General features: G+C 37.8%; 1 protein-coding gene across 3 annotated transcripts in view; it reads left to right on the top strand.

Moving 5' to 3' along the window:
• The window catches only part of TOP3A (topoisomerase 3alpha), a 148,529-nt gene that overhangs the window by 111,711 nt on the left and 21,302 nt on the right, over window positions 1-15,516 (top strand). For all 3 annotated transcript variants that reach the window (XR_016431952.1, XR_016431951.1, XM_090006501.1), the window contains exons 16-18: window positions 3,745-3,797; window positions 3,865-3,958; window positions 4,147-4,185. Coding sequence is in view for 1 of the 3 variants with exons in the window: in XM_090006501.1 (XP_089862627.1) it covers window positions 3,745-3,797; window positions 3,865-3,958; window positions 4,147-4,185 (186 nt within the window). In the remaining 2 variants the exon portion in view is untranslated. The remainder of the gene's footprint in view (window positions 1-3,744; window positions 3,798-3,864; window positions 3,959-4,146; window positions 4,186-15,516) is intronic.

Genomic DNA, 15,516 nt, shown 5'->3' with positions numbered 1-15,516 from the left:
ACTGCTCAAAAATACTAGTCGTAGCATATAAAGTCACCAACTAAGCATAGGCACCTATTAGGAGGAAAGTCATCAAACATTAATTCAATTATTTAATAACATTTCCTCTAAAGATAACAGCCAATAGGTAATGGAAGTTTCATGTTGCAATATCAGATATCATCCTTGAAACTCCAACATGCCATAAAAAAAAGATCCAATGATACACAAGAAATTTGAACCACCAGTGTTAGTCACTTGATGTACAGAAACAAAAACAGAAATCAAAACAAGAACTAGGCCGGTTAAGAACATTCAGAGAGGAAACAAAGAAAAAGCATACAGAAGAAAATAAATCTATGCTCAGAGTACCAAAGTTGCAGGGACCCCCAATTTCTTGACAAACCCCCAACTCATCTAGATCAATCTATACCCAACAAGAAAGATTTTGAAATCCCTACCATACCACCTATGAACCAAGATCTCCCAGTAAATCACATCTCCCGAACCCCCAACTTCCTCATTCAGTTTATCGAATCCAAAAATAGGAAAATCCTCAAATCAGGGATTTATCAGACACCAAGACTCGGAAACCCCTCCCACGGCTGGCCATTCAATACCTCAGCCAAACCCCCGATCGATTTGATTTGGGGTTTTCATGTTAGGGTTTAAATATGAAAATCCCCAAATCAAGGGGATTTGGGACTTCCGGTGTAGGGTCGGGCAAAGGAGCTCCCAACTCCAAGTCCCTGCTACCGGAAAATCCCTGACTCACAGAGTTGGGTTTTTCCAACATCCACGAAAGGCATTGACATGCTTGAAAAAGCACGATCAAGTTTCCCCATGACTGACCCAACCCCAGGCAGATTCAAGCTATACTCACAAAAAGGCAGAAAACCTACCTTTTTCCGGTGACTAGAGAAGCACAGGAGGCAGTTGACGTGGTTGGGGAGGTTGCCGGCGCCGTGGACCTGCTTTCGCCCGATGAATTGAGAGAAAGACGAGAGGCGGAGGGAAAGAGAGAGATGAGCGACAGAGACGAGGTGGAGAGACCCCCCTCCAGCCCCCTTTAACGAGTCGACTCCACCCCCTTCTCTTCGAGAAGGGTGGGGTTGGTTACCCTATGTAACCTCCCCCTACTTTGGCTCTTTTGCAAGGCACGATTCTTGTAATCGGCCCCCATTTAAAATGGCATCGGGTCCGAACCCAGTGACCCGCTATGCTGGATCCACCATTGTGTGGATCCAGGTTAGCTCTCCCCCTAGATCCACGATGAATGTGGATCTGTAACGGATTCTGGATCTGCAGGTTGGATCCATTTGGGTCCAACCACGGATCCAACCCCAAGTAATTCACTTTTATACTAATATTATTCTCTTAAAAAATAATTTTATTTATTTATTTATTAAATATTGTTATTATATATATTTTTAACACACATATATAGATATATTCCCTTTTTGGATCCGGGTAACGGATCCCGGGTCCAATATGAACAAAACTACCCATCGTATTTTTTACGGGTATTACACTATATATCAATTAGACATAAAAAATGCATTTCTCAATGGATAATTAAATAAATAAGTTTATATGGATCCTTCGCTAGGATTTAATATTGAAAAAGAAAATACTCTTAAACTTAGAAAGACCCTATATGGTCTTAAATAGGCTCCCAAGGCCTGGTATGATAAATTCACTAATACTATGACTTATTTGGGTTTGCTTTCTAGTTATACTAACACTGCCCTTTTTGTCAAAAGTATTGTTATTCTTCTACTACATGTAGATGGCATGATTATAACCAGAAGTGACAAACAAAGAGTTAATGATATTAAAAATGTTTAAAAAAAAATGATGTCTGATTTGGGTTTCTTAAGATATTTTGTAGGTATTGAAGTTGTTTATTCTCCTAGAGGGTACATTCTTTCTCAACTAAATCTTGTTGCAGATATTTGTGCTAAATCTGATATTTCAGATGATAAAAAAATGGAGACTCCTGAAGTGGTAAATGCTAAATTAAAACTTGAAGATGAGACATTTCTTGAAGATCCTACACCTTATAGACAACTGATTTGGTCACTCACTTTTCTGTCTTTCACCAGACCAGATATAGCTCATATAGTTCATTTTGCTAGTCAATTCCAGCATGCTCCAGCAACCATACACATGAGTGTTGTATTAGGTATTGTCAAATATCTTAAGAATAACGTAACTAAAGGGTTTTTCTTATCCTCATCTTCATTTTTAGATTTACTTGCTTATACTGATGCAGATTGGGGAGGAAATCCCAATGATAAAATCTCAACTACTGGTTTTTGTGTATTTCTAAAAGTTTCGTTGATTACAAAAAGATGCAAGAAGCAACAAAAGGTTTCATTGTCATCTACTGAAGCTGAGTATAGAGCTATGATCACGACAACTATGAAGTTTGTATGGTTAATAAATATTCTCAGAGATTCGGGGGTTGCCATCTCCAAACCTTCGAATATGTGTTACGATAATAAAAGTGCAATTTACATTGCCAACCACACATTCCATGAGCGCACCAAACACATTGAGATGAACTGTCATTATATCCGTGATGAATTTTTGAGAGGAACTATTGAGTTTCCATATGTCACATCAGAATTTCAGCTTGCATATTTCTTTACCAAGGCTCTTGCTATTCCTCGTCTTTTGTTTCTTTTCAACAAACTTTATGTGTTTACACTGTAAGTTTGAGGGACGTGTTAAAAATTAAAATAACATATATATATATATATTTATTTATATATATATCTAGTATTTGTTTTGATAGTCAGGGGCAGTTTGATCTTTTTTCACTTGTAATAGGCATTGTTCATTAGGAACAATTTTTTTATTTCCTACTTTTTGTTATCCTTTTTGTCTTTATTAAATAGAGCATGAGCTCTATGGGCATTTTACCATAGAGTCGTTGGGGGCTCCCCAACGGTCATAAACATGACCATTGGGAGCTCCCCAGTGTCCTCTCTCTTGTATGTGTGTATATATAGGGGTGTTTGTCCCCCTTTATTCTTCAATGCTTTTGCTAAGCATATTATCGATAAAATCTCATATTTTTTATGTTTGTTGTAAAGCCCTTGTAGGCTCTTTGTATTGTCCCTAGTGGACCTGTGATTGTGCACATTAAATTGTGCTTTTTGTATGCCCTTAGTAGACTCATATTTATCTTCTGCTGATTTCATTACAAAAACCGCCTTCCGTTCTCTATGGAATTTCAACTTCTCTAATTGGGGAGAATATTGTTGGGACCTCAATGCATATCTTCATAGAATGCAATCTCTCTGTTAGAGGTGATATGATCAATTTCTAAGAGCTTGGTTTCAAGATATCTGGCAATACCTGCAAATAAATCATGCATCCAAAATTCAGCAGATAAAATCTAGGAGACGAACCATTGAGGCACAGTATTAGTTGCTTTCAATTTGCAGTGCATACCTGGTTGCCATCGGTTTCACAGTGAGAGATCTGCCAGGGACGTTCCAAGTTCCGTTCCTCATGATATATCTCATCTTGTTTTCACTATCAATGGAGATAAGAAACATGCCATTTTGACCTGCGGCAAGCTTGATGATTTCAATCACTGGATTTTCTATACTGAATTCCTATTTGACAAAGTTCTCTCTATGTGTTTGAGCCGATAAAAACCATTTCAATAACCTGAACTCAATAGTTTTTTTCTTTTTTGGTTACATATAAATGGCTTAATTTTTTTTTGACTGATCGTTGTTGTCTATCTAGGCAAGGGTTCAAAAGGTAAAGCTTATGGAAGCAATGGATATCTTTTTCGAAAGGTGATTGCAGGTCCATGTTTTGTTGTACAATTTTGGTGATCTAATTTTCTAACTTTTGTTCCTATAGATCTAACAGGAATACTAGTGATGATAATCATGGGACGATCGTGCGCTCTTGTAATCTGTGCCAAGAGTCAGAGATGGTCTTGAGAAGAAAACCTGTATGTCTTTTTTATCTTTAGCAACATGACTTGGCTGGTTTTACCGAGTGGCGTGTTGTTTCTTCAAATATTTTCTAAGCAATTTACAGCACGACATTCTTCAGATTTTCCATAAAATTATCATGTAGTTAAACTTCAGTAACTTTTAATTTTATCTAATGTTTGCACATTAACTACCATATTTGCAGGATGGCAATTACATGGTTGGATGCCGACGCTTCCCACTTGTAAGTTTTTCTTTATTGATTGAGTTATAAGTGGCACCTTTAATATTCACTCTCTCTCTCTCTGTCTGTGACTAGAACTCATTTTCCATTCTTCCCTTATGGATTAATTTTCAGTGCTACATAGACATATTGGACATTTATGGTTTAATTTTTAGTACTACATAGGCATATTAAACATTTTTATTAACCACCAACAGTTTGAACATCTTTCTTCATGGACCATATTATACAATGTTTTTTCCGGGGAATGCTTTTCTGGCTTCAAGTTGATGTAGTTCATCTCTGGGGTTCCTATTATTTGGGTGCATTTTGCTGTAACCATTTGAACTTGTTAAATTTTGTGAGAACATGCATACTTCAGCTGACATCTGTGACATGGATACAGCTGAAGATACGGGGATACAGGACCATTTTATTAAGTTTTCAATATAACTAGTATACAAGGGGATATGTAACGGCAGTCAAAATAGGGTATCCGTGTGACAGTCTGACATTTGTAATTTCACCAGATCAAGGTGTAGGACATGGGCATAGTGATTTCTTTGGTTGAAGTGTCAACTCTTTTGTCTATTGATGTAAGCTTTCATGAAAATATTATTCATTCTTTGGTTGAAGTGTCAACTCTTTTGCAATATTATTCATTCTGGCCGTTAATGGTTTAGCAGAATTCGTGTTATAGGAGAGAGAAGAGTTCAAGAGAGAGGCAAGAGAATCGGTAGCCAGGAATGATGGAATATCTCTTCTGTATATTCTATGTATGGTATCAGCCATAAGTAATTTTACACTTGTTTCTTGTATGTGTATTCAATTTACAAGAATGAACAGTACATGAGGTATAGTATAATGTTACTGTGACACACACGACGGGTGGTTGCTATGAGATTTCGTATCTGTGGTTCAGCCTGCACAGGAAAGTAGAGAGAGAGAGAGAGAGAGAGAGAGAGAGAGAGAGAGAGAGAGAGAGAGAGAGAGAGAGAGAGAATCGGCTGGGGCGGCACTCAGTTGCTCGACCTCCAAGCCCTAACCTTTATATATATATAAAACAGGTATACAACGATCCTTGTAATATCAGAGATATTACAAGGATGCCATTAATGAGATTATATTCAGCATGTGTTTCATTTAACATATCATGCGTATGGATCTGGATCCAGATCCATACGCAAGCTATATTTTAACACCCTCCCTCAAGTTGTACGTGATTTTGGAGCATGTACAACTTGCTCTTCAATAGCCAAAAATGACGCTTCACGTCTTGCAATAGCCAAAAATGACGCTTCATTTAACATTACATGCAATGTTTATTGCGCTTTGATTGTCACATAAAAGAAAAGATCAAATAATTGTCTCCCCAAGATCACTCAATAAGTGTCTAATCCATGTGGCTTCTGTCGTGCTCTGCAGCCATCGATCTGTATTCCGCCTCTGTACTCGATCGTGCCACTGCCTTTTGTTTTCTGCTGCTCCAGGACACTAAATTGTGTCTAATATATACACAATATCCAGAGACAGATCGTCTCTCATCTGGATCCCCTGCCCAATCTGCGTCTGTATAAGTGATGAGTTCATGTCCTCTATGCAGATTATCGTTCTTGCGATAAACAAGTCTGTCTCCTATAGTTCTTTTTAAATAGCGTAGAATGCGCTTCACAACTTCCATATGACCCTCCGTTGGAGCATGCATAAACTGAGATACCTGATTGACAACATAAACTATATCAGGTCTGGTAAAGGTCAAGTATTGTAACATCCCCACGAAACTTCTATACGTTGTAGGGTTGACACAAAGATGACCATCTTCATAGCTCAGCCTTTGATGTAATACACTATGAGTACTGACTGGTTTGCAATTCGTCATTCCGACTCTTTCAAGAAGGTCAAGAGTGTATTTTTGTTGCATGAGTGTCAATGTGTCTTGTTGTCTGTCAACTTCCACACCAAGAAAGTACCTCAACTCTCCTAAATCTTTCATCTTGAAAGTTTTCATTAAAAACTGCTTCACGTCTTGTAGAGCATCTTCTAAAACCATAACTCTGAATTTGCATAGAGAAACTTTCAAACCAGGAACGAGACGCCTGTTTTAACCCATACAGAGATTTTCTTAGTTTGCACACCCAGGCAGTAGGATCCTTCTCGGCATAACCAGGAGGTTGCTCTATATACACTTATTCCTTTAAAGTTCCATGCAAAAATGCATTTTTAACATCCATCTGGCTAAGGCTCCAACCTCGATCGACTGCTAGGGATATGATGACACGAGTAGTACCCATTTTGACTACCGGACTAAAAGTTTTATTGTAGTCTTCACCATATTGTTGTGTGAATCCTCGAGCAACAAGTCGTGCCTTATATCTGTCAATGCTTCCTTCAAGCTTATACTTTGTTTTATAAATCCATTTTGAGCCAACTACATTCTTTCCTTCTGGCCAAGGGACTATTTCCCAAGTCTGGCATTCATGAAGAGCTTTCATTTCTTCATTTATAGCTTCAGTTCAATGACGGGATTGAAGAGCTTGATTAAAACAAGTGGGTTCATCCTGTTTTGTGAGCTGATACATAAACAACTGAAAATCAAGGGAGAAGGTCTCATAACTCACCCATCGTTGAATAGGATGCTTAATGTGTGACGGCCTTTGAGCCGGATCATTGGCGATGCTTTCCACATTCCTCGGCTCTGTATTTTTGTCCCGTCTAGTGTATATCTGCCCAGAGAAGCGTTCTACTGGGGGTGGCTCAACTGGAGACTCAACTGAAGATAATTCAACATGCATCTGTGAGTCATTCAACTCCCTACTCAAGCCAAAGGAAGGACAATTTGTCTGACATGTTTCTCCTGTATTAGCAAAAAGATTTGCGCTCATCCATGAATCATATACTTCTAATTCTCTAGATGGCAACGCTGCAGAGTCATGGACCTGAAAATTTCGTTCGTCAAAAACAACATTTCTGGAGGTCCTAATACATTTTGTAGTAGGATCATAGCATCGATAACCTTTGTATTCATCTGCATACCCAACAAATCTGCATTTGACAACCTTGTCCTGAAACTTATTTCGCAGAGATGAATCAACATGTACATAACATACACAACAAAAAACACGCAGGTCATCGTAAGAGGGATGTTGCCCGAATAAAGTATAATAGGGAGATTTTCGATCCAAAAGTGCCATAGGAAGACGATTTATGATATGAACAGATGTGTAAAAAACTTCTGTCCAGAGACTAACGGGCACATTGCTATCATGTAACATGCTCATCGCGCTCTCGACAATATGCCTGTGTTTCCTCTCCGTAACCCCCATTTTGTTGAGGAGTATGAGGGCAAGAAACCTGTCGACTTATTCCTTTATCCCGAAGAAAGGCAATAAACTCATTCGATGAATACTCTCCTCCACCATCACATTGTAAATGCACAATATCACAAGCAAACTTTGTTTTGACCATCGAATGGAATTCTCGAAATATTTGAAAAACTTCATGCTTGTGTTTTAAGAAATATATCCAAGTATAACAGGAATAAGAATCAATAAAGATAACATAGTAACGACTGCCAGAAAGAGAAGGAATAGGTGCGGGTCCCCAAACATCAGAACAAATAATCTCAAATGGCTTTGAAGCTCTTTTATTTATAATATGAAAAGGAAGAACATGACTTTTGCAGAGTTCGCATGAAGAACATTTATTATTATTATCAAAAAATGAACATAAACTAGACTCTGGAAGGAGACCATCAGATGCAAGATTTTGAACGAAACCCCGACTACAATTTCCCAAACGACTATGCCAAATATCTGACTTATTACAATGAGATGAATTAAAAACTTCCAATGAAGGGAAAAACAAAGACTCTGAAGGTGAAGACACTAAGAATGCTTGGACGACTTCAACTGGAGAACTGTGACTGAAGACGAAGACACTGAAGGAATCTCCTTGAAGACGTACATGTTTCTTTGTCGCTCCCTCTTAGCGAACGTCTCCTTCGTTCGTAGATCCTTAACATAAACAGAAGAGAGAGTAAATTCGACGGAAGAATTCATATCGTCAACAAGTTTAGCTACAGAAACAATGTTCTTTTTAATATTAGGAGCAAGAAGGACATTGAACAAGTGAAGTGAGGACTTTGACATAGGGATATGTGCACTGCCAGTATGACTAATGGAGTGATAAGTTTCATCTCCCGTAACTATACTACCTTTTTCAAAATAAGGCAATAAGTGAGATAACTTACCCGCATTACCTGTAACATGTGTGGCAGCACCTGAATCAACATACCATTCGCCTTGTTCATTTTGCTTGATCGTCATCTGTGACAATGCTGATAACAAAAGTTGTTGCACATCTGTGGATGGCACTTTTGTGTCCACAGTGGTAGCTGATTTATTCTCAATTTTGTTTATTTTTTCTCTGTTCTGTAGATTAAACCAACAATCAGCTTTCACATGTCCTTTTTTGTTACATAAGAAACAAGTGGGCACTCTCATCTGATTCCCTGTATTAAAAACCCCTGAAATATTAGGTGTAGGCAAGATACCACGTCCTCCCTGCCCAAAACGTCCGCGGCCTCTGCCTCCTTGATGCCCTCCATTCCCTCGTCTTAAACCTACAGAAGTGTCCATGGCCAAAACTGAATGAGGACGAGCTAATTCATTTCCTTCTGCCCTTTGTTTCATAATCATCTCATGATGGAGAAGTTTCGCTTGAAGATCGTCAAAAGTGGGCAACTGCGAAAGGCATGATAAAGCTGTGGTAAGCATGTCAAAATCAGGACCCAATCCATTGAGAAGTTGTTGAACTTTATCTTTATCTGCAATAGCACTTCCAATAACCGCCAATTGATCAGTAATACTCTTCAAGCGGCCTATGTATTCCATGACTGTCATGGAGCCTTTCTTCAAACTTTGAAATTCATTTTTTAAGTATATAACTCGGGCTTCTGATATCTGAGAATATGTCTGAGACAGCTTACTCCACAGATCCGCCGCAGTACAATCATCTGAAAGAGTAACCAACACTTCTTGAGAGAGTGTTGATGTAATATAAGCAACCAAAGACTGATCTCGCTTCCTCCAAGCTGTATACTCTGGATTCTTAACAGAAATGGTAATTGTGTCACCCTTCTCGTCCTTGGTTTCCTGCAAAATAAGTCGTGGTGGTATAGGAACTAAACCATCCAGATGTTCATCGAGATCCTGACTCCGTATAAAAGGAAGGATTTGCCTATTCCAAGTCAAAAAATTAGAATGAGTAAGTTTTTCTGTAACGAGTTGACTCAAGAAATTTGCAGAGGGATCGGATGACGATGAGTAATCCATATCAATGGGACAGTGAATAAGCAAACAAAACGAATGGAAGAAACAAACAGGTTTGAGATCACTTAATCAATCAGTAGAACTTCAACAAGACATGTACCTGTGCGATCGATATCTGGAAATAACCTTTTTTTTTTAAAACAGAATCGAGATTGTAAACAGTTACAATCTGTCTGTAGGCGTTGCACAGGGGACACTAAAATAGCAATGAAGGAAAAAATTTCTGGAATCAAAGAATGAATAAAAAACTGACAGACGTTAAAAGTGGAAATCAAAAGATTGTGAAAAAACAAAAATTCTGGAATCAAAGAATGAATAAAACTAAGAGACGTTAAGAGTGGAAATCAAAGAGATTGTTTGGAATCAGTCGTTGATGAACGAGAATAAAAAATGAGTAGCAGACGAAGGGATTGCTATCACGTTAAGAATCGAGAACATCAGAATAAAAAAAAATGGTGACTACAACCAAAAAAATGAAGCAACTGATGGCTGCAATCAGTCGTTTATGGCTGCAGTCAGAGAGGAGAATAAAAAAGGGGAAAAGACGAGTTGCAATGAGTGACAGATTGGGAGACGAGTTGTATAGACAGATTGGGAGTTGCAATAAGGGGAAGAGACGAGTTGCAATAAGGGGAAGAGATGAGTTGCATAGACAGATTGAGAGAGAAGAATGAAAAACGGAAGACGAGCCAAAACCTGGTTCTTCAGATCTCGCTGAACACGCCTCTAACAGGATTCCGCAACCTTGAGCTCAGATACCATATGAGATTTCGTATCTGTGGTTCAGCCTGCACAGGAAAGTAGAGAGAGAGAGAGAGAGAGAGAGAGAGAGAGAGAGAGAGAAAGAGAGAGAGAATCGGCTGGGGCGACACTCAGTTGCTCGACCTCCAAGCCCTAACCTTTATATATATAAAACAGGTATACAACGATCCTTGTAATATCAGAGATATTACAAGGATGCCATTAATGAGATTATATTCAGCATGTGTTTCATTTAACATACCATGCGTATGGATCTGGATCCAGATCCATACGCAAGCTATATTTTAACAGTTGCCACCCTACCCTACAAATATTACATGGGTGAGAATCATGGGCAGCAGCATTTGAGAAACAAATTTTTGTAGAAGTGTGCGACTTCTGCCATGATAGTCAGTGCTGGAGTGTGGTGGAGAACACATACAACTTGATCAACACTCAGGAAATTATTGACCATCATGAGATCCATCATAAGTTCATAATATAAAGCAACAACATGTAGGGATGGGCATCAGGCTGGGCTGCTGCCCAGCCCGGCCCGTGCATGTATATATATAACATAGAATGTATTATATATTACATAGAATATAATATTATTTTATATATAAAGTACATTATATATAACATAATATTATTAGATAATAGGCCCGTCCTGACCCAGCCCGAGATTTATGCCACCACACTCCAATTACTTAAAAAAATTAAAACTACCGGGAGACTGATGAGTAGTCATAGGAACATTCCCTATTTATGTAGCTTCTACAATTACCATATCCATTACATGATAAGTTGGTTCAGGAAATGATACATTTCTTTATATTGTACAAAGAAACAAAATAATATTTAAGTAAAATGTATCCCCTGTTAAAATATATTGGTTATCATATATATATATATATATATATATGTGGGTGTGTGTGTGCGTATACACATATATATATATTATGCTTTTGTCATATATATATATATATTTATATAGTTTTATTTTTGTCTTTTGTAATGCCCACTAGGGTCAATTTAGTCTTTTTGTACCTAGGTAAATATTCATGTCCACTAGGGACATTTCTGGGTTTCTTTATTTATTCTTCTTCTTTTTCTTTTCTTTATTTGACTAAATCATTTTTTGAATATGATGTCTTTTGGCAGCCCAACATTCCGTACCATATAGTAAAGCGGGCCTAATTGTCGTCCTATAAAACATTTCCTTCAATCGCAATGACATTCTACAATCGCACAACACTCCAGTTGCACTTTTCCATTTCATCCACCCAACCTTTATTCTATGATTTACATCTCCATCAATTTCTCCATACTTTTGAATGATGGATCCCAAATATTTGAAACAGTCATCCACCGGTATTTCTTGCTCACCAAACTTCACTACACTCCCATTACTACTTCGTTGCTTACTAAACCGACATTCCATATATTCTGTCTTACTCTTACTCAACTTAAAACCTCTTGCTTCTAATGTCTGTCTCCATAATTCTAACTTAGCATTAACCCCAGCTCTAGACTCATCAATCAAAACAATATCATCAACAAACAACATACACCACGACACATTTTCTTTAATTGATCTCGTAAGCGCATCCATCACTATAGCAAATAGGAAAGGGCTTAAAGCAGATCCTTGATGTAACCCAACCGTTATAGGAAAATTGGTTGTCACCCCTCCACAAGTGTGGACATTGGTTACTACTCCTTCATACATATCTTTAATTATACTAATGTACTTGAGAGAAACACCTTTCTTCATCATTGTCCACCAGAGAACGTCCCTAGGTACTCTATCGTATGGCTTCTCTTAATCAATAAAAACCATACGCAAATCTTTGTTCCTCTATCTATATCTTTCAATAAGTTGTCTAAGAAGATGTATAGCCTCCATAGTTGATCTTCTAGGCATAAAACCAAATTGATTCTCTGATATCATGACAACCTTCCTCAACCTAGACTCAATCACCCTCTCCCAAAGTTTCATAGTATGACTCATGAGTTTTATACCACGATAGTTTGTGCAATCTTGTATATCACCCTTATTCTTATATAAAGGCACCAAAGTACTCTTCCTCCACTCATTAGGCATCTTATTTGTCCACCAAATCTTGTTAAAAAGATTTGTCAACCATTTTAAACCTTTATCTCCCAAGCATTTCCAAGCCTCGATAGGTATACCATCTGGGCCAACTGCCCTTCTTGATTTCATTTTCTTCAAAGCCTCTGCAATTTCTTTCTTTTGAATCTTGCGCATGAAGTCACGATTCATCTCATGAAAAGGAATGGAGAAGTCTCCAAGATCCTGATCATGACTTTCATTAAATAGCTTATGAAAATAATCTTTCCATCTCTCCTTAATCTCCTCATCCTTGATGAAAACCCTTTGTGTTTCATCTTTGATACATCTAACCATACCCAGATCCCTCGATTTCCTATCTCTCATCTTTGGAAGCTTTTAAATATCCTTCTCGCCATCTTTGGTATCCAACTTGTCATAAACCTCCTTATATACCTTATCCCTCGCGTTTTGAACCACTTTTTCAAATTCTCATTATCACGAATCTTACTTAGATTTCTATAACACTCTCTTTTAACCTTAATTGCTAATTTGACATCCTCGTTCCACCATGATGTATCCTTACCTAGCGGTGCACCGCCTTTAGACTCACCCGATACTTCCTTAGCCACCTTTCTCATGCCACCCGCTATCTTATTCCACATTGATTCTGAATTCTCCTCGAGACACCAATCAACTTCCTTAACAACATGCTCTACAAACATTCCTTGTTTAGCTCCTTTCAGTGCCCACCACTTAATTCTAGGATCTATCCTATGTCTATCCCTTTTGCGGCATTTTCTAATTCTAAGATCTAAAATTAAGACTCTATGTTGTGTAGCTACACTTTCTCCCGGTATTACCTTACAATCGATGCAACAACCCCTATCTCTCTTTCTAAGTAGGAAAAAATTTATCTGATTCGTATTAACCCCACTTTTAAATATTACTCGGTGAGACTCCCTGTTCCTAAACCAAGTGTTTGCTAAGATCATATCATAGGACAAACCAAAATCTAAAATCCTTTCTCCACTTTCGTTTCTTTATCCTATACCATAGCCTCCATGGATACTCTCAAATCCATCTTTACTAATGCCTACATGTCCATTAAGGTCATCGCCTATGAAAAACTTTTCTCCATGAGATATCCCTTGTACTACTCCATCTAAATCTTCTCAAAATTGACGCTTAATGGAATCATCTAAACCAACTTGAGGTGCATAAACACTAATAATATTAATAATATCCATACCTAATATTAATTTAATAAGTGAAATCCTATCACCCTTCCTACGGACCTCAACTATATTATCTATAAACTCACGACTAATAACAATCCCTATTCCATTTTTATTCTTATTTATTCCTGTATACCAAATCTAAATCCCCAAGGTTCTATCACTTTTGCTTTCTCACCTACCCATTTGGTCTCTTGTAGACATAAAATATCTATCTTTCTCCTACACATAACATCTACTAACTCTACCAACTTACCAGTTAAAGACCCTATGTTCCAATTGGCTAACCTAATTTTATGGTCTTGGACTAACTTTTTTACCCCCACCCATCCAACAAAGTGAGGGAACCCTTGCCTATTTGACACCACACCCGGGCGCCAGTGTGACGCGTCGCTTCTGGGCGACAACCTAGCAACCCTTTCCCATTTATCACTGCCTCCGGGCCTATAGAGTACAACGCGTCGCTCAATAAGGAACGCCCCAACGAAATTCTCATATTAGTTCATATTCATAGGGTGTGACTAAGTTTTTATGTTTGCTGTCACTGGCCTACCGCAACCCTTCTCCTTTATCCGGGCTTGGGACCGGCAGTGTATAACTAAACAGTTCCCTTGGTCCCCATAAGTTGTATAATTGGGGGTCTTTGGCCTCCCATTCTAAATGCTTTTCTAAGCATTTTCAATATATTATTCTTTATATTTTAATTGTCTCGTTTCTCATATTGTGAGTGTTTGGTGATTTGCTTTTTGTGGCTTATTATATCTTGCCCATTAGTGTTATCTTGTTTATGTGTTTGTGTCTTTGTAGTCACTTTAAGACATTGTTTTTGGTACTTGTGTTTCATTACATGGTATCAGAGCCCCTAGGTGTTTGAACACTCTTGGGGGTCAATTTTGTATTGTTTTTTGTGTGCTTAAATTTTACACACTTGTTCTTTTCTTCCTCTCTTCCACAATGGCTGATAAAGATGCAAAGATTGATCTCTCATTCAAATTGAATGGGACCAGCTATAGAATGTGGGCAGCCACTATGAAAAACAACTTCAAAGACAAGAAACTTTGGGGATATGTATGTGACATCATTCCAGAACCTCAATTAAAGCTCACTAAGAAGGAAATGAAGAAAAAACCTTGAATGAAGAAGAAAAATCCAAGGCTATTCAAGAATATCAATCTAAAGTTGAAGATTGGGAAAGTGAGCATGCTAAAATATTGACGTGGTTTATGAATAATGTGGATGTCAAAATTTGTGTTGTTCTAGTCAAATTTAAAAAAAGGCAAATGAATCATGGTTCTTCATGAAATGTATGTATACTAAAAAAGACCTTACTAGGCATTTCTTTTTGCAAGAAAAAGTAAGAGGAACCAAGCAAGGGGATACGAGTATTAGAGATTTTTATTGTACTTTATCCCCTCTGTGAGATGAACTTGCTTTCCTTGAACCTCAATGGGAAGAAAATGCTATTTTCATGAGGCAAGAGCAAATGAAGAGAGATGGATTTTTTTTTTATTCATGGGATTCGACCGGAATTTGAGCAACTAAGAGGATCCCTACTTCATAGGGTATCAACTCCTCTTATTGAAGTTCTTGCCGATCTATTCCAAAAAGAAACTCGCCTGACCCTTAGAAAAGATATTGATGTTCACGTGGTTTCTACCCGGGCAACAATATGAGGACATATAAACCTCATTTTTGAAAAAATAACTATAGGAACTGTTAAGATTAGTCGACCTTCTAAAGTTTCAAGCTTTATTTTTCTTAAAGTTGGTTCTTTGATATTTTATATATAACGAGGGACCCGTATGTAATTTTTCTCTTTTAGGCTGACCTCTATTTAAACTAGAGGTGATTAGCCCTAAAGTGAATAACGAGTTTTCCTCTTTCTCTGCCGACCTCTCTCTCTCTGCCTCTGTTCCTGTGTACTCCATTAAAGTTTCCACAGGAACAATGGTAGAGGAAGAAAATTGTC

This window comes from Nuphar pumila, chromosome 5, assembly GCF_984573655.1.
Source record: "Nuphar pumila chromosome 5, dmNupPumi1.hap1.1, whole genome shotgun sequence".
Lineage (NCBI taxonomy): Eukaryota > Viridiplantae > Streptophyta > Magnoliopsida > Nymphaeales > Nymphaeaceae > Nuphar > Nuphar pumila.
Note: the sequence above shows the minus strand (reverse complement) of the source record. Positions and strands in the feature narration are given on the sequence as shown.